Source organism: Malaclemys terrapin, chromosome 4 (assembly GCF_027887155.1).
Source record: "Malaclemys terrapin pileata isolate rMalTer1 chromosome 4, rMalTer1.hap1, whole genome shotgun sequence".
Classification (NCBI taxonomy): domain Eukaryota; kingdom Metazoa; phylum Chordata; order Testudines; family Emydidae; genus Malaclemys; species Malaclemys terrapin.
The window spans coordinates 16,477,205-16,496,223 of NC_071508.1; the positions used below are offsets into that span (position 1 = coordinate 16,477,205).

At 52.8% G+C, this 19,019-nt stretch overlaps 1 protein-coding gene across 1 annotated transcript; it reads left to right on the plus strand.

The window, feature by feature from the left end:
• The first annotated feature begins 488 nt into the window (after positions 1 to 488).
• Positions 489 to 18,932, plus strand: ETNK2 (ethanolamine kinase 2). Its single transcript, XM_054027882.1, has 8 exons — positions 489 to 995; positions 7,243 to 7,502; positions 8,556 to 8,693; positions 10,927 to 11,069; positions 11,214 to 11,297; positions 12,647 to 12,822; positions 15,707 to 15,780; positions 16,493 to 18,932. Exons 1-8 carry the CDS (start codon positions 561 to 563, stop codon positions 16,563 to 16,565), a joined length of 1,383 nt encoding a protein of 460 aa, XP_053883857.1. The 5' UTR covers positions 489 to 560; the 3' UTR covers positions 16,566 to 18,932.
• The last annotated feature ends 87 nt before the right edge of the window (positions 18,933 to 19,019 follow it).

Genomic DNA, 19,019 nt, shown 5'->3' on the forward strand with positions numbered 1-19,019 from the left:
GTCAACTTCCCTGCCTTGAATCTTCAAATGTACTAACATTTAGTGTTCCTAAGACCTCTTGATTTCATTGACACAGGGCCAGCCCCACAGGCAGGGCCCAGAAGAAGCCTGGAGGGGTGCAGGTTGGCGCCTTGACCTTTCCAAAGCACGCCCTGGCTCTGCGGTTGGCTTCACACTAGTACTGAACAACAAGCCCCTGGGGGACGGGAATTAATGCCTAAATACTGGTGAGGGGCTGAGCCGGTGTCCAGCCCCAGCACTACGCCTGTGAGCCCAGACCCCTCTTGGAGTCTCTAGTCCCCCGTCTTCCCCCTGCCACGGGCTGCCCCATACTCCGCCCCCGGCCTGCAGCAGCAGCAACTCGGCCTTGGGGGCTCCTGCCAGGCTCAGCCAGTGCCCAGCCCTAGCGCACCGTGACCAGCTGGAGCGCAGCTGGCCGGCGCCCCCTCTGCAGTGCGCAGGGCCCGCGGGACGTGTGCTGGGGGCGGAGCAGGCGAGCTCATCCCCGGCCGAGCCGCTCCCGGGCGCAGGGCGAGCCGCGGGGCCCCCCCGGGGGCAGGATGGCGGCGCCCTGGCGCTGGGTGATCCCCGTGACATCACAATGGTGGCAGGCCCGAGCGCCGCCGGGCTGGGCACGGAGGGGAGGCGGCGGGGCTGACTCATGGGTTCGCGGCGTCGGCGGCGGCTCCTCCCCGCCCAGCCCCTCTCCAGCCCCTGCCCATGGGCCGCTGCCCCAGCGCTCCGCGGCTAGCGGGGGTGGAGTCGCCGGTGCCCCCTCCCCGCCTCCCGCACTGGCCCGGGCGAGGCTCTGCCCGCACTGCACGTGGGCCATGGAGGAGAAGGTCTCGGCCGCCGCCGGGCTGCACGGCCGCCGGGGCTACCCGGCCGTGCGCTGCCTGGGTATCGCCGTGGATGAAAACAACGTCCGGCCAGGCGCGCTGCAGCTGATCCGGGAGCTGAGACCGCAGTGGGAGACGGAGCGAGTGAAAACCAAGGTAAGGGAGTGAGTGTCACCCTGGGGCGCCGCTCCCCGGGGGGCTGCGTGTGTGTCACCTTGGGGCGCTGCTCCCCGGGGCTGCGTGTGTATCACCTTGGGACGCCGCTCCCCGGGGGGCTGCGTGTGTGTCACCCTGGGGCGCTGCTCCCCGGGGGGCTGCGTGTGTGTCACCCTGGGGCGCTGCTCCCCGGGGGGCAAGGGGCAGGGCTGGGTTTACTCGGTGCTGCCACAGCACGGGGTGGGCTGGACTTGTTGCCTTCCGCAGCTCCCTTCCAGCCCGGTTTCCATGGCTCTCTCGAAGCCAGGCAGAAGGGAAACCGCTTGTTGTGGTGAGATCTGTTCTGTGCAACAGCCTCCCCCAGCACCCCGGGGCGTTGCAAATTCGCCCTGGGCTGTGGGGCTAGAAAATGCCCTGTTCGGGACAATGTTGCACTGAATGACCTGCTCCGGGTCTTTCCTCCCTAACGGTGGTACTTAGCGATGTGACCGGGCATGTTTTCTCAGCACCCCTCTCCTTCCCGGAGGCGCTAGAGTGGCTACAAAGAATTGAGCGGTGACTGAGCGGATTCCGGTTACACGCAGAACTCTAAAATGCCTGTTGCGCGTTGGAGATTTGTAAGAGCGGGTTAGACAGACACCTGTCAGGGATGGGCTAGAGAATACCTAGTCCAGCCATGAGTGCGGAGGACTGGACTAGGTGACTTCTCGAGGTCCTATGATCTATGAATACTGGTTCTCCCGAGGCAAAGGCGTCTAATCGTTCGAGCCAGAGATCAGGCACTAGGACTCCAAGAATCAGTTCCTGGTTCTGCCACTAATTGGCTTTGCTGCCTCAGTTTCCCCATCTGTCAACTGATAGTAATGACAGATTGCCTAGCTTAGCTCCTCAAGATTTGTAAAGTACTTTGAGATCCCTGCATGAAACTGTTCTGTAGCTGTGCAGTGAGGGTACAGTACTTATAGTATCGATGTAATAGAGGATTCATACCAGCGTGTGCACTTATTTCCAGTGTGCCCGGAGCATCCTTAATAATATATTAATAGCCCAGAGTCATTTAAATACAAGAAGCTGCGTCAAAGTATTTGTGCCAGGGAAGCTGCTAGTAGGCAGGAGACTCTTGAGTTAAGGCTGTGATCTCTTCAGGGAGGGACTGGGTGTCGTGTGTTTGTGCAGCACCTTGAGCTCTGGTCTCAGCTGAGCCCTCTAAGTGCTGCCTATAATACAAAGAATTCATAATAACAAGACTCTTGTCGGCCCTCTTGTATCCACGCATTGATATGGTGTTGAACAGCAGCGCTTACTTGTGTAAGCGTAAAGGGAAGGGCCGGCGTGCCTTAAATCCTCGCTCCAGCTGATGTTATTTTAGGTTTGATTTTTTTTTACATGTTAATACTGGGGGGAGGGGGGTATTTATTATTTATTTTCAGAAAAACAATGCTTTTTATTAGAGAGAGAATTGAAGCAGATCCTTGGCTGGTGCATTTCAGCATCACTGACTTTTGATTCCATAGTGTCAGTGCCAGGCTGTTAGGTGTTGTGCAACACTGCAGATAGAAGAGGCTAAGTCCTCTGGAGTGGCCAAGGTCTGCTCGGTGTAGGACCCAGGAGAGCTGGGCAAAGGTGGTTGTACCCCCCCCTCTCCCCGCATGCCCACACACACAGTTCTGGGGTCAGCTGAAGACTGTTCAGCCCCCCAGTACAAGTAAAAGGAGCCTACAGGTTGCTCTAGGTTATGCCCAAGTGCAGTGGTCTCCAAGGATCTGGCCCCACCACCAGCGTATCCCCTAGTTCTGCCACTAAGCAGAAAGCATCTCCCTGCAGGGACTGGACTAGATGACCTCTCAAGGCCCCTTCCAGTCCTATGATTCTATGCTAGAGAGCTTCAGGGCATTGTAAACAAGCTTGATAGCATACTGTGGGAGCGGTGCCTGCTTCTCTCTCACCTTAGGTGTGATGAGGAGAGCCAGAGCAATACATCCAGCGCTGAAGACCTGTCTGGACTGCAGCAGGTTGGAGCTCTATGCTCTGCATTCCAGTATCTTTAAGGCTGTGTTGGCGACAAAGAAATGCCCCTGCTTAAATACTTATGCACCTACCATCCAATGAAAGAGACCGGAGATGCCCAAGAGCACTTTGGGGTGAAGAATGGCTGTGAGAATGTCTGAATAGGCAGGAATGTACATATGTCAGGGCAGGGATCTGTGTACAGGGTGATGAGTGTGAGAACTGGCAGATTGGTACAGGTGGATGTAGTGTCTGGGGGTGTTGTGTGAATTGCTGGGGGCAGGCAGACATAGGGGCAGGTGGACACAGAATGCATGGTTGGGTAAGTTAAGTGGTAGGTGGTGGATGGGAACAGTGGAGTTAGTGGTTTGGAAGGATCTATAAATTTGTGTGCATGAATGGTTGGATGTAGTACAACAATTCCTATGCTGCTGTGAGAGGGGATGAAGCAAGAGGGAATGAGGTAGTGGCTGGGCACCCCTGGAGTCAGATCGTCCCTGATTCTTGCATGTGTGCAGAGAACGTTCCCCATTCTGGAGCAGTTCACGCACGGGGCCTAAGACAGTTGCAGCCCTTGTGCTCGGGGAAGCACTGCACATGCCTGTCCATCCTAAAGGGGGTGGAGGGGCCGTGGTCCTAGTCCCCCTTCATGAGCCCACGCAGTGGGTCAGGCACACTAGACAGAGCCCCTAGTCCCCTTTTTTCATTTGCAGGCCACTAAAAATGGAGATGCGGACCCCTTTGGAAATCTATTGATTGCATCTATAGCTGAGTTCTGTTCAGTCCGTTTTCAGTCTGTCATTCATAGACCCCGTAGCCATAGTCAGGCTCCCCGGGTTGAGAACCACGGCCCTACAGGATGATGCTGCTCGCGTTGTTCCTCAGGGTCCCAGGACGGGATTAAGCTCTGTGCAGCATGGTCCCCCTCCCTGCAACCACGGGGTGACGTGACTTTGTGTTGCCCCCTGCTCGGGGCTGTGCATCAAAAGCACGATCAAGACCTAAATGCAAAGAGCACTAACTCCTGGGGCTCTCGCCTAATCATTTCTAGGATTATTGCCACAATAAAGCCCTGGCTTCCACTCCCCTCCTATACCCTGTGGCAGAAATACCAGCCCCCACTCATCCCCATGTTCCACAGGCGGCAATGGACGCAGCGGGGTAATTGGCCGTTCCAGGCTGGGAGGATGTGGGGGATATGACGCTGCTGGTAAATGTTCACTCTGCAGTTGACGCTTCTGGGAACGTCTCAGGTGGTCTCCTGAGCAGCTGTCCTTGTTCCTGGAAGCTGGAGGAGGTGTGAGATGCTGTGTACGCAGGTCATCAGCAGTGTTGAAATGACTGTCATGGAATGCAAGGAGGATCAATACCAACAGTCCAATTCACACCCACAGGAAAGATCTGAATGGACTTTAGATCTGAAAATGGAGAAGAACTGAGGCAGAGTTCAGTTTGCCAAAGGGGCGGGGACTGCTGAGCTAGAACTGCTGGGGGAGTGGGACCTGTCCATAGGAAATTCCTGTTCTCGTCCTCACGTAACCTGGGGCTATTCTATTCCATCTGCAGGGGGGTAGTTTCAGTGGATCCAATCTTTAGCTGGTGTAAATCTGGATAGTTCCAGTGATGTTGATGGAATTATGCCGGTTTATACCAGCTGAGGATTTGGCCCATTAGATCTGAAAAGAGGAGGACAGGGAGAGGCTGAGGGTGAAGACTTTAAGGAGATATGAGTCTTATGGTATTTACTTCTCTCTGGCATGTGAAGATCAAATCAGTTTCCTTTTTACTTATAGGGGAGAAGCATATTGTCACCTATAGCGAAGCTACTAATGCTTCAGATCATGTCCTGGGCAATGCTGGACAAAGCCTTGGGCACAAGAGTAGCATCAGATTGGGCGGTACGGCACCAAGCTGTGCCCTTGGTGCTGACGCTTCTGCAACCGTGCGTAGCCTGAGCAATGCCGGCTTTGCGCGTGGCGTCCCTCCCCTGTGCATCAGGCCATAATGCTGGGCGCTGCCCACCCAGGCAAAGCAGGTACCATCAGATTGCACCCTGAGTGCTACGGCCTCATCAGCACACTGTGTCACAGATACTGCTGCAATATTACTCTGCCCATCCCATTGCACTCCCAGGCCTGGCCCCAGGCAGCACCAGATCTGCCTTCTGAAAGGCCCAAGGATCCAATCCTGCATTTCCCAGAGCAGGATGGTTCGGCGGATTGCAAGGATTGCCTTTGTGGGGGCGCCTTGCCCAGTATTTGCTTGCAGCCGGAGCTAGCAGCCCCCCACTTCCCCACAAGCATCAAATTCCCCCAACTTTTAAAAAATGGAAGAGGAGAAAAGTGCCCCTTGGAAACAGCATTAATCTAAGGGTTCCGCTTCGCCCCCATCTCGTTGACTCCATTCACTCCACTGACTTCAGCAGAGTTACTCCTGATTTACCCCAGCGTGAGTGAGAGCAGAATCAAGCCAATATTTCTCGCCATCCTCAGACCATCTGGAATTGCCTGCCTTCCCTATCAAACCACGCCTCTGTGCGTTTCCTCTGCTTCCCAGGAGAGAGCATAGACAGGAGCAGAGAGGGAGAGATCGGCAGGAAGAGGGGTCATGGAGTTGGAGAGGACGGGGGAGGGGGAGAAGACTCCGTGTATTCGGGCACCCAGCCAAGTTAAGGAGAAGTCCGAACAAAACCCTCTTTCCATCTGTGAGGCGCCATCAGAGTAGTGACAGAGGCATCCCCAGCAGAGACATCGCCGTCAGTGATCTCAGCGTTGCTCAGCCCCCTGGGGTGGGTTGGTTGGTTTGTTTCATTTGCTCCTCGCTGTGTTTTGTGCCTGACGCGCTGTGCCAATTCAGAGATTCTGCCCACGGAGCAGCTCAGAACCTACAGACGCCTGTGCTGCGGCCCTCAACCACTTAAAGGTGGAACGGTTCTTTTAGCTCTCTTGAGTCGCCAGCCGGAAAACAGCCCAAACCAGCCAGCTGTGCCCGGTTCCTTCATCAGCGCCTCCAGCTAGCTGAGAACTTATCACAGGCCCATCCGTAGGTTTGAAACCCTGCTGAGCGCCCCACTGAACTGGGATCGAGTCCCAGGTTTGTAACTTAACCCAGTGTCATGCTTTGCTGTTAAATCACCCAGCTCCAATTATACGCCTGGGCCATGTGAGAAGTGCAAGACAGGCCCATGTTGGGATGCTCCCGCTGACATAACCAAGCTCTTAACTAAACCATGTGGTTCCGTGCAGTGGGGGTGCTGCTGAGACCCCTTCTTTCCTCACCCTGTCCCATTCCTGTTATCTGTTTCCCCCACCCCATCTTACTGTAGCCTCTTTTGGCAGGGACTGTGCACAGGTGCATGCATTCATTCACAAGCACCGCCCAGAGGGCATAAAACAGAACGGCCCCAGCATGACCCAGGTTGCAAGGCGGGGGAGAATCAGACCCGGTGTCTTGCAATCTGTCCTTGTAAAGTGTCTAGTGCACCTTGGACACGGTTCAAATAATATTGCTCCACGCTGCGCATTTAACAGCCTCAGCCCATGTGCCCTGAGGCACAACATCCATCCTCAGCCAAAGGCTGGTGACCTGGCTAGGACTCCATTTGAAGTGTCTGTGCTGTTCACTAATCAGCGTTTGGACTGGCGACGGTGGCAAAGAGAGGAAGGATGGTTAGGGTGTTTGCTTGGGACTCAATTTCCTGCTTCACCACAGACCCCCGTGTGACCTTGGGCAAGTCCCTTAGCTCTCTGGGCCTCAGTTGCCCATCTGTACAATGGGAATAATAGCCCTGCCTCGCCAGGGTGCTGTGAGGATGATGATAATAATGCCTAGCTTTTATATAGTGCGTTTCATCAGATCTCGGAGCACTTTCCCATGGAGATCGGTTTCATTAGCCCCTTTTCACAGATGGGAGAACTGGGCAGTTCCTTACCCAAGCAGGCTGGGTATTGAGCTGGGACTTGAAGGCAGGTGGAGTGTTCTGTCCACTAGACCACACTGCCTCCCTCAGTCAAATACATTGGAGTGTGACCCACTCACATGTTACAGTCATGGCGGCCAGATAAGTACCATGGACAGACTCCTGCGCCAACCTTTTTTTTTACACTCGGGGCTGTTAGGATTATACATTAGTGTCTCTTTTTCCCCTCTCCACTGGGTATTCCCCTGGGCACCCACTTGTTAATGGCCCCTTTTCCCCACGCCACGCCCTAACCCTCTCCCTCTGTCCCTCCCTCTCCAGCTCTTCACCGACGGCATCACCAACAAGCTCATGGCCTGCTATATGGACGAGGGGATGAGGGACGCGGTCCTGGTGCGGGTCTACGGCAGGAAGACGGAGCTCTTTGTGGACAGGGAAAATGAGCTGAAGAATTTCCAGGTGCTGCGAGCCCACGGCTGCGCCCCCAACCTCTACTGCACCTTCCAAAACGGCTTGTGTTACGAGTTCATGCAGGGGACGGCGCTGGGACCTGAGCATGTGCAGCAGCCACAGATCTTCAGGTGTGTGTGTTGGGGAGTTTGTGCAACGTTTCCTTCCTCCGTGGTCCTGCCTTGGGCGGGGAAAAGCACTTGGGCAGATTGCTACGGGCCTGATTCTGATATCAGTCTTAGGGTGCTGCATGCAGGGAGTGACGTTTGGAAGAAGCCAAGCCAGATTGGGGAATGGGCTCCTGGCACCTCCGTGCTCTGCAACGCCCCATATTGGGCTGCTAGCAGGAACTTGGGTGGGAGGCAGCATAGGACGTTCCTTCTCCCAGCTACCAGAGGCAGCTGCTGGCAGGGGGGTGGGCGTTGCCTTTCTCTTGCAGAGTGACCTTTCGTCTGGTGGATGGGTAGTATGCATAACCATTGCCAACCCCACAGAGGCTGTTCCCCTGAAGTCTCCCGTACCATTTGCCTAGATGGAACCAGGACAGCAGCATTCCTGGTAACCGCAGCCGCCAAACAGATTCCCTGCTAGTGTAAAATGCCAGCAGTATTGCCAACTCTCCTGGTTTTCTCACAAGTCTCGCAGTTTTGGGTGTACTGATTGAAGCCCCAGCTGCTGGAATCAAGTGATCACATCAGAATCTCCGCTTTCATTTAAAAAGAAGTAACTTCTAACCCTCAGGGTTGTTGAGAAGGCTTGAAAACGTGATGCAATTGCAACCTGAGGGCTCAGAAACCACAGAGCAAATCAAAGGAACAAACAACAACAAAAATTTGGCTTGAAAATCACAAGATTTAAAAAAAAAAAATCTCATGATTTTTGAATCCTTGAGGTTGGCAAAGCTGAAATTGCCGTTGCTCCAGAGACTTACACCAGCAGAGAATTTGGCCCAGTGAGTTTGGAGATTTTTGAGACGGTACGTTGGAGCATTTGGAAATCACACCGCTAAAACGGAGAGTGAATTTAGACGCTTTCAGCCTGAATTTTTAACAGTGGACGCTGATTTTGTGGGTGCCCACCTTGATGTCCCTGGGGTGTGGTTGACAGAGGGAGCTGAACATTTCCCATTGGCAGAATCTCTAAGTGTAGCCACCTATTATCACCGCATCTGTGATTTGTTCTAGGTTGATAGCCTGGGAAATGGCCAAAATGCACGCAATTCACGCCAACGGGAGCCTCCCCAAGCCCAGCCTGTGGCACAAGCTACACAAGTACCTTACCATCGTGAAAACAGAGGTCATCACCAAGGCATCCATCCCCAGGTAAAGAGAGAGAGAGAACCCAGCAACAAGACTCCTGCTAAGGGCATCCACACAGTTCTAGCTAGCTGCATTGTGCTCGTCTCTAGTCCTGCATATGGGCTCAGGCAATGCAGCCAGGCAGTTGTGGGAAGGGTAAGTGGCATAACTGGAGCTGGGCAAAAATTGAGTGAAGAAACCAGGCAACAGGCAAAGCCCTGGCTGGGTTTTGTCACAAACCTAAAATTCACAACAGGTTTGTCAAAAGATTCAGTGAGGTCACTAAATTATCAGCTTAGCTACGGGGAGTCAGGCCAGTCCAGGGATTGGGCAAAGCGAGACGAAGGTTCGGTTTGAAACCATGCAACTCTGAAACTCTGACCCAAGACAAAAATTTGAGGGCTTTGGTTGAGTTCTGGGGCTTGTTTGAATCCCAAAAGTGCAGGGAAGGCAAACACATGAGCTAAGGAAAGAAAGGTGAACATCTGAACCGAACTGCTGAGCACTAGACATAATGTGGGCAGGACATATGTCAGCGGACCAGCTGCAATCCAGTTGAGCCTGACACGATTACAGCAAGGTTTGATATTTTTCATGTAAAGGAGCAAACAATGTTTGAACCATGCTATGGCCCTTGCATAACACAACGGGGAAACATGGTCTAAATATAGTTATGGTCTGTCTACTCTACAAGATTGACCTATGAATTAGCCAATCTTTGTATCTGGGTCCACCAACAAGCAGACTTTCCAGCGTAGACAAGAACACATGGGAGAATGAACCAGGTTGAAATGAAAAATCTCTTTCAACACTTAACTGTCAGATTATGCTGCCCAGCCTTTGCTCTGAGTTGCCTTGGAGAGACCTTCGCTATGTCACAGACAAAGACTTTGGAGCGATCAAAGTGGAGACGACTTAGATTGTAAGCTCTCTGGGGCAGGGACTGTCTTTTTGTTCTGTGTCTGTACCGCACCTAGCACAGTGCGGTCGTGGGCCATGTCTAGGACTCCTAGTTGCTGCAGTAATATTGTTACTAGCAGTAATAATAACTCCCAGGAAAATCACCCCAGCTGGGATTAAACTGGGATCTGAGCCCCACTTACACTGGGAATTGACCCCAATTACGTGGGCAGATTTTACACTCAGTTCAGGATAATATGGGTTAAACCAGGGGCCGTTGTAGACCAGGTACGGTAGCTTTAAAACCATTATAGGCCTAACACAGTTTTTCGGTGATCCAGACAATGCATGTTTAAAACCCGTCCATCTAATGACCAGTGGAGACAAGGCCTTGAGGGAGATTTGGTCCATTCCAGGTGGGTGGATCCAGAAGAAGTCTCAACCTGCGTCAGGATCCACCTACTTGGATGCTATCAGTCCCAATAAACAGGGAAGGTGAATGACCTAGGTGGTATACACAGTGCATTAAATGATCAGTTGGATTTAATTATTAACTAGCTCTTTTTTTTGGTATCACTAGGTTGCTTGAGGTCATTAGCACAACATATGCCACTGTGGTTTCTTGAAAAATTCCCATTGTCCTTGTGGCTGTGGGCCTGGGAGCTCGATTGCCATGGTAGCTCAGGGGAATAGACCATCATTTTGATCCACATGGACCCTTCGAAGGCTAATTGCAATGACAGTCTTCTGCTTCTGTTTTAATTGATCTGATTGTTGCTGTTTTGTGCCCTATATGTGACATGGGTTTGAGTCTTGGTCTAGTTCCCAGTGGGACAGGGTTCTACATCACCATAACCACCAGTGCAATTGACCTCACTTGTTAGCAATATCCACCTAGAGGCTAAAGAGTCAACGGGGCACAGAGAGAGAATTATCCTTTCCCTCCTAGAGAGAGTCCATCCACATCACTGTGGAGGCACGTTGATAGGATAACATGGGAAAGCTTCTGCTGCTTGATCTGTCCCTGCTCTGTGGCTAAGTAGAGGATCCCAATCTCCAGGGCAGTCAAGCCATTCACCACTGCTGAGCATCAGAACTTGGGAGTGCATGGCTCCCAGCCTGGTGTTTAGTCCACATTGATCTTCCAGTGAACAAAGAGGTTTTTGCTGGACGAAGTACACACGAGATGTGATTCTCCAAGACTGTGCTGCCCTAGGAGATCTGCCCCCTCTCTCTCTTTCTCTCTCTCCAGTTTTTGAAAGTTATTGAGCTTTGCATTATTTAAAAAAAAAAACACACACATTTGAAAAGAAGCTTATTGTGCGTGGACATGACCTCACATCCTCTTCTCCCCTAGGTTCCGTCAGGAAGTGCCCAGTCTGGAGGTGCTAGAACAAGAGGTTGCCTGGCTGAAGGAATATCTCTCCCAGCTGGGCTCACCCATCGTACTGTGCCATAACGACCTGCTGTGCAAAAACATTATCTACAATGAGACCGAAGGTTTGTTCCATTTCTGTCCAGTGCACATGAGCTTTGCAAACATGTCCCTTCCCCTGACGGTGGCTTCCAAGGGGTACAAGGATGCTGGCCTCTTGAAGAACCAGACGCGTCGGCTCTAACCACTCCCTGTTTTGCCTTCCACAGACCACGTGCGGTTCATAGACTACGAATACGCCGGTTACAATTACCAGGCTTTCGACATTGGGAACCACTTTAATGAATTTGCAGGTGAGTCAAGCTCCCTCCTCCCTCCTGCCCCCCGCCCTTCTTTTCCTAGCCTGAAAGCTGGGCCCGCAGTTTGGTGGAATGTTTCCCTAAGGCCGTGTTTACTTACAGGGTAACTGATCAGGATATTTCATTAATGTAAGTAACTGTAGGAAACATTCCTTCCTCTCCCCATGTTTAGCCCCAAGTGCAGGTTATATTTATGCCTGTCGGTATTCGTTTCAGCTTGCGCTGTGTAGCCTTCAGCTCTCGCAAGCTAAACAGGGTTGGACCAGGTCAGCACTGGGAGGGGAAACCTCTAAAAGGATTTGGAGGATGTTTTGTGGGTGATTCAGTATTTGGTACTTCTCCCTTCAAGTGACTACTGAGCCAAGAGCCATGTCTGGGGGGATTGTGCTGGTGGACTTGCCAGCACCTTTCAAATGAGATCTAAAACTGAGATCCTGGCCGCTTGTGGGCATTAAAGTTGCCATGGCAATAACAGAGTGTTTGGGTCATTCTGTTCTGTGTACCCGATTTCCCAATGCGGTCTCAGTTGGCTTCTCTCCCAGCCCTAAACTTCTGAGCAGCGTTCCTGCGCGCGGTTGAATAGCTGCCATGTTCCTCTCCAAAGGAGCCTACAGGAAGTTACTCCTTGCACTTTGAAGACAAAAGGAGTTGTAGATGTACAAATAATTTTTACCTTGAAGACTTAAGCCGGATTATTGCAGCCTGAAGCGCAAACCTGCACTGAAACTTTTAAGCCCCCTTCTGCACGTCACTGCTGAGAGCAAACAGTAAAAGAGATCAAATCCAGGCTCATGCATGACAGGGTGTTCATGGGCCGGACTGGATCTAGGGGGAAAAGGGGTTTGGGCCGGACTAGATCTAGGGGGAAAAGGGGTTTGGTATGTATCATGGCACCCTGTTGTTTCCTAATTCAGTGGCCTTTCTCAGAGATCATTCCAAATTATTTTAAAGCCTCCGAAGAATGTCTAGGAGTAAAATTCACATGGAGTGCAGGGAAGATTAAGAATCAGCTCAGGTCCCTCTCAGAGGGAAATCACATTTAGATTGTAGCTTCAGGTCCAAAATCCCAGCGCCAGAGAGGGAAGGATAGGACCCATTTGCTAACAAGTCGATAGGATCAGTGTACTTGCATCCCATCCCTAGCTCTGGGGCAATAACTCGTCTTCCACTAGAACGGCCCTTGACTTACATAGCGTTTGTCTCCCAGGGGCTGATCCAATGGTAACTGAACGATTCCCATTGACTTCAATGGGTGGTGGCTCACGCCCTGGGAGAGCCTAGAGGAGCTGCCTTGTTCTCCTCTCCCACCTCCAGTCCTCCTAATTGCCAGCTTCTGTTTGCAGGGGTGAACGAGGTGGATTACAGCCTATATCCCAGCAGAGACACTCAGCTGCAATGGCTGAGGCGCTACCTGCAAGCCTACAAGCAACTGAGCCGGGAGAACCAGGGAAACGGCGGGGGAGTCGTCTCGGACAAGGAGCTGGAGACCCTCTACGTGCAAGCGAACCAGTTTGCTTTAGTGAGTGGGCGCCCAGCGGGGTGGTGGGAGGAGGCAGGGCTGAGAAGGTGACGCACGCTGGGGCAGGGGTTCCGAATACACTGAACCCATGGGAGAATAGATCGTTGGGGAATAGAAGAGAGATATTTACCATCCACTGGAGCATGTTCTTCTCTGACAGGCAAGTCCCAGGGCTCCTTGGTGGGAGAGTTAATCAGCCCTGAAATGCACTCTGGGATCCAGTGACGGGAGTGGACAGGGAGAGGAAATAGGATCTGGTCCAGTGGCTCAAAGACACTGAAATTCTTCACTGTGCCTATGTGTCCACGCTATGTGTGTTTAACATTGCTGCAGTCCCAGGCCCAGGAGTGAATCAACTCGGGCATAATGGTCCTGGAGCACCACTGTTCATGAAAGGAACATAGGAATTACCGTACCTGACTAGAGTAATGGTCCATGGCCAGCACCAGATTCTTTAGAGGGGGATTCAAGAAGTCCCAGAATTAAAGTTATCCAGCGGAGGGAAGGGAACTGCTGTGGAAGCAGAGCGGGAACAGACGCGATGGATCAGATCTTGCGAAAGAGCTCAGCAGGTTGGGCACACGTCGTTTTTTTTTTTTTTTTTTTTTTAAGATCTAGGCCAAGTGGTGCGTTCAGAGCAATTAGAGACCTGGTCCAGTATACGTCAGCAGAGTCTGCCCACTTACCTGGAAGTCCTTCATGTTATTAAGTTCCTCTGACAATAAGGCAGATCCTCTCTAGGAGTCAGATGGCCAAGAGCTCTGAGCGCCACTTAATTCCTCACGAATCCAGACCTAATGCCACAACTGACTCTGAGCAGAGTGGTCAGAGGGGGAGAGCACTGGATGGAGCAGCCAGAGTCCCTTCCCTGATCGCTTTTCCCCCCCAGCCATTATGGTTCTTCACTGTCTTCCACCTTGTGTAGCATTTACGCCTTGTAGGTACCCGTTGTTCAGGGGTTAACAGCATCACCAGCCTCAAGCACTCCAAAAATCACGAGAATGGCTTTGACGCTCAGGTCACCTTTTCACTTTTTTCTCTGCAACCAGGAGGCTAGAAAGTTCGTTCTCTCTCTCACACTCACTCACTCTCTCTCTCTCTCGCGCTCTCTCTTAAGTGAAAGCTGAGATTCCCATGCAGTCTCTTGATGGGGTTTTAAGAAACCCACCAACTATCGCAAGAGTGCTGTTAAAACCACAGGAGTTGGCAACACTGGACCACGAACTGAGCCTGGGGGCCTGCTTTGTGGTTTGCAGAGTTGCGAGAAAGAGCAGGGCCCCCAGAAACCATGATCAGGCTCTGGGTTGAATTACAGCTCTTCTCCTGCCACTGAGGAGGGGCAGTGAGGGAAATCAGGCCAGGCAGTGGGTGGCTTTCTCTCTTCCCCCTGCCTTGCTTGAGGAACTATCCCAGGGGTAGCAGAGCTTACATGGGATCCGAGCCTCTGAGTCACTCTTAGCCAGATTTCTGAAAGAGCTAAGTACCCATTAGGACACCAAAATAAGTGGCCAGGTTTTTGAGAGAGAACTGCACATTGGGGGCGGGGCTTCTCTGAAATAGCCTGCCATAAGGGTCACAATGGGAGCTGCTAGGTGCTGAGCACTTGCAAATCTGGCTCTGAGCTCTATATGATCCTCGGTGAGCATAGGCTTAATGACGCATCTGACTGGGTAGTCTCAGGTTGCCTGGCTGATGGACAGACGGTGCCCTGTTAGCCATTATCTTGTGCATCCTCCTCCGGACAGCAAGAATCCAAGAAAACTGGCTGTCAGCCAAGCATGTGGGGCAGGATCAGCGTTGCAGAATGTATGGTGCATGTGGAACCCTGGAAATTTAGATTCTCAGCAAGTACAAATGGGTGAAGTCAGTGGAGCTGCACTGATTTCCACCAGCTGAGAAATGTTCTGGCCTATGGTTTCTGAGGACCAGAGTTTCTGTCCTCTATGGCAGCAAGACTGGGAGAGATCAAGCAAGGAAGAAGTTCTGCACAGGTGGCCACCTGTTCATAAGCTGGAGAAGAGATGTGTTCCCATCTTCCATGAGAGAAGGAGGCCAAAATAAAGAGCGATACGCTTTGATTGTAGGTCGATGGGGTGATAACAACAGGTGAGCAAGGACTCCAGCGACCTGTTGGCCTGAACCTGGGACAAGGCCAGCTGCGCCCTGGAATACAAGGAAATCTGACTTTGCCAAGGTTACTTACATAAACTGTCCAGAGAGAGCATTGACCCTGTTGGAGCTGCTACAGCAACCTTTGAACCGAGCAGCTGGAAGGGAATTTACCTTAGCTGGGAGCCAGGCTGTAAACAACTTCAGATATATCCGTTGCGATAAGGAACCCAAGGGCTTGTGGAACTAATCGCCTGTATTTTAACTCCGAAACGGTGGACACGTTATGAAAAATTTCCAACATGCAGTGGCAGGGGATCAACCTAGAGGTGCCATCACCCAGGTGCGGCCAGCCAAGGATGGATCAAACCCAAGGCTGTCCCACTCTGAGGGACCTGGTGGTAACGCCCCGTTCCCCCCGCCCCGTGCAAGGAAGGGGATAACGTTTAGTTTACTTATGACTGTAAGATCTTTGGGGCAGGGTCAGCCTTTTTGTGCTGTGTTTGTACAGCACCAAGCACAGTGGGATTCTGCTCCATAAAAACATCACGCAGATAATAATGAATAAGACAGGAGCTGACTGTTCATTAGCACAAAAAAGCCCATGGGCCAGATCCCCACCTGACTGCCAATCAGCACAGATTCACTGAAGCCAGTGGAGCGGACTTACACCAGCTGAGAATCTGGCCCCAAGTGCTGAGAAAACTGAGGCTTTGTCATCCCACAGTGGTATGGGAAGCGCTAGGCAGGTTCCTGATTCTTCTCTCTGTTGCAGGCCTCTCATTTCCTTTGGGCATGCTGGGCCCTGATCCAGGATAAATATTCCACCATAGACTTTAACTTCTTCAGGTGAGTGGGCCCCTGCGGCAGGGCTGGTGGTGGGTAGGGCTTCCCCTTTGCCATGGCACGAGCAGGCTGCCAGGTTATTTCCGTGTCCAGGCTGATCAGCGCTGTTGGATCCGTGGGTCATGGCAGCACCCGGGCAGAGCACGTGGGGTGGTGCAGTGCGATGGGATGTGTAACACAGCCAGGATCGATGCTGGGACCCATGGATCCTAACAGGAGTGCTGCTCCAGCCTGGGCTAAAAGCCACACTTCTGTTAGCCCGAGTTGCAGCAGGCTCTTCAGATACGTAGCCCAGCCCCAGGTTGCCACGGTGTTATGGACACCCAGTGTATCAGCGTTCTGCTGCAGCACAGGAGAACGCAGTGATCCCCAGGAAGACGGGGCTGCCCCTTGATCTGTTATCTCCTGCAGAGTTTGGACCAGAAATTCCTAGAATAAAGGCAGGCCATCTCTCTCAAATCCCATCTAGCTCCTTCCCCGCCTGGTCTAGTTTTAAACAGCTCAAGCAATCAGGATGCCGCCATCTCCCCCTTGGGGAGATTATTCCACACCCTAAATCACCCCTCTCCTTCCTTGCAGCAGACGTGAGTAAGCAAGGCTTTGGGCTTCCCCCTCGAAAGGAGGTGAGGGGAAATCCCCATAGCGCCGACAGGGTGGAGGCAAGTCAGGTGTTCCCACTCTCTTGTGTAAGATCTCTCTCTCTCTCTCCCCGCAGGTATGCAAGGCTAAGATTTAAACAGTACTTCAAGGCAAAGTCTGTGGTGACAGCCCTGGAGATGCCAAAATGACGTCTCAAGGCTGCTTCAGGTCCACAAGATTCCCAGCTATTTTCTCCTGTACAGGTTGGCTGCTGCCATGACCTCAGTCGGCCACCGGCTAGTGGAGGGGGCAGATAGTCTGGAGGGAGAGGGGGAAGGGGAAGGAAGACTTTCCGGGAAGCCAAAGATTAAACGAAGCCCCTGGAGCACAGTTATCCCATCTCTGGATTTAGCCCCATCGTTGGTTTTGCTGATGGTGCTGTTCCGGGGGATGATGACAGGACTTGGCTGCTGGCAAGACAGTTGGTTCCAGGACTGGAGCATGAGACATTCAGGATGGCCATGAGCTCAGCTGGACTTAAAGATTTCAGGACTGCCTTGCAGATTAGTATCGCCTTAAGATTGGAGCTGTGTTCCTTGGGCCGGGCGACCCGGCAGGTATGTGCTTTACCAAAACAAACCGTGCTGCTGTTTGGTGTCACATCCTCCACAGGGGATGGGGAATTCTGCTTGGTCAATCCTGTCTCAAGTGGGGATGGGGCTGACTCCGTGCCCCTCACCCACACAACCCCCTTCTGCCCCACACTGCAAGGGGCTGGCTCTAGACTCCTCCCCCTTTATTTCTGAATGCACACTTAGGGCTTACACAAGGCAACCTGCACAGGGGCTGCAGTCAGAGGGTCTGGCGAACCTGCTGCTAGGCCCTGCCATGGGCTAACCCAGGGCACATGGGAGAAGAAGGGGGACCTTCCTTTTGTCCCAAGCCTTAATGATAGAGGTTACAGCAGCTGGCAGTGACCCCTCCAGCCCCACCCCTCAGCGTTGTTTGCCTAAGCATCTCAAGGAGGAGGTGAAGATCCCCTGACTGTGAAGAATGGTCCTGCTGCCAAAAATAAACTTCTCTTCCCAAATAGGGCTGCTCACCTGGTGCCTTGTCCCACAGCTGGGTGTCCTGGAGACATGGCCAACGTACCTCTTCCCTCCCTCTTCCCCCTGCCCCACCCGGCACTCTCCTTGGGCAGTGAGGAGAAAACGTAACTTGCTACAAAGCACAGCTGGCCCCAAGCTGCTAAGTTTAGATGTGAACTTTCCCTGAATTTGGGGAGAAAGGGAGCAGGTTAGGAACTGGAGTTTGCTTAGCTCAGTAGAACCAGATCCCCGAATCTGGCCTGGGATCTCCCTTCAACCCTACCCAGGACGTGGTGTGTTTGGGGTGGGGTGCGCTGTGCAGTCAGCTTCCCCTGGACCCCCAAATACTTTGCTAGGTGTGTGGTTTTGCACAAGCTTTTTTTTTTTGCCTCAGATCTGTGGGGCCACATTCCCTGGTCTCCTCAGTGTTTCCGCCAGCCAGGGACTGCTGTACCCACAGCCTCCCCTGGCTCCCTGAGAACATGTAGCGAGTCTGCAGGAGATGCAGATGGAAAAGGTAGAACCCCTGCACTTTCCTTAGGCTACAATAGTGCAGCCCCAACTCCCTCCCCTCACATTCTCAGTGCCTGAGTCGTTCGTGCCCCGCACCTTCTTTATGCTGGCCTTGCTGACGGAAAGGGACCATAAGCCCATGGCATACGGGAAGAGCACAACGGGGATCACAGCAGCAGCAGGGGTCACGCTGGCGGAACCAAAGCAATGGCTCTGGCTGTGCAGTGGGCCCGTAGGTCCAAGTGAGGACACCTCTGCTTTGCACGGGTGGCTGGCACGGCCCCTGGCAGCGCTAGCATCGGGAACGTGGAGCTCAGTGAGAGCCAACCCGGGTATATCTCCGGGAGCTGGGAATCGCACTCCCAGTGTCGTCATAGCCGGACACCAGCCCCCAAGCGCTGGGGAGCTATGCAGCCAGCACTGAACTTTGAGCCTTGTGCAGCAGCCGGGAGCACCCCCGTTTTATTCTGGCAGAGGGTTAACCAGGGCAATATCTGCTCCTACTGCAGACCAGAGTCTACGATGGGTGCTATAACATGGCAGGGGAGGGTGTGCATTGCAAAATGGGCATGTTTCTCCCAGTTGGATGTCAAGCCAGCATCCCACCTGCTGCTTAGTGGCTGGTTTGGCAAGGGTTAACCCTGCTCCCTTCATCGGGCCCACCGGCTGGCTGAGCGCTCCGGCTGCATTCCCAAGGTCAGCTCACGTTGTCAGGGCAGCCGCAGACTGCTGGCGTAGGGCCCGTTCAGCCTGTTTGTCCCCGTGCCCTGCTCTGTCCTGCGCTTCGATACTTGTGGTTCAAATCTAGGGTGATTGGTGTCACTGCAATTACCAGTGGTGTTAAACAGCTGTGCCTTCTGCCAGGAGAACGGGCGCGGAAGAACAAACCTCGCATTCTTACCCTGCAAGAAGAGCCAGTGTGTCCGGTGTTTTCTCAAATGGTGATAATAAAACGCTGCTACTGTCTGGATCTTAGTGGAAGGTGGCTCTTTAATAACTGACGTGGGACGGGAGTTACAGGACAGCAGAGGGCCTCGTGTTTGCTGACAGTGACACTTGGGG

Coding starts and splice junctions, on each gene's coding strand:
- ETNK2 (XM_054027882.1), top strand. CDS start 561: ATGGCGGCGCCCTGGCGCTGGGTGATCCCCGTGACATCACAATGGTGG. Junction 996..7,242: donor CGGAGCGAGTGAAAACCAAG/GTAAGGGAGTGA, acceptor CTCCCTCTCCAG/CTCTTCACCGACGGCATCAC. Junction 15,781..16,492: donor ATAGACTTTAACTTCTTCAG/GTGAGTGGGCCC, acceptor CTCTCCCCGCAG/GTATGCAAGGCTAAGATTTA.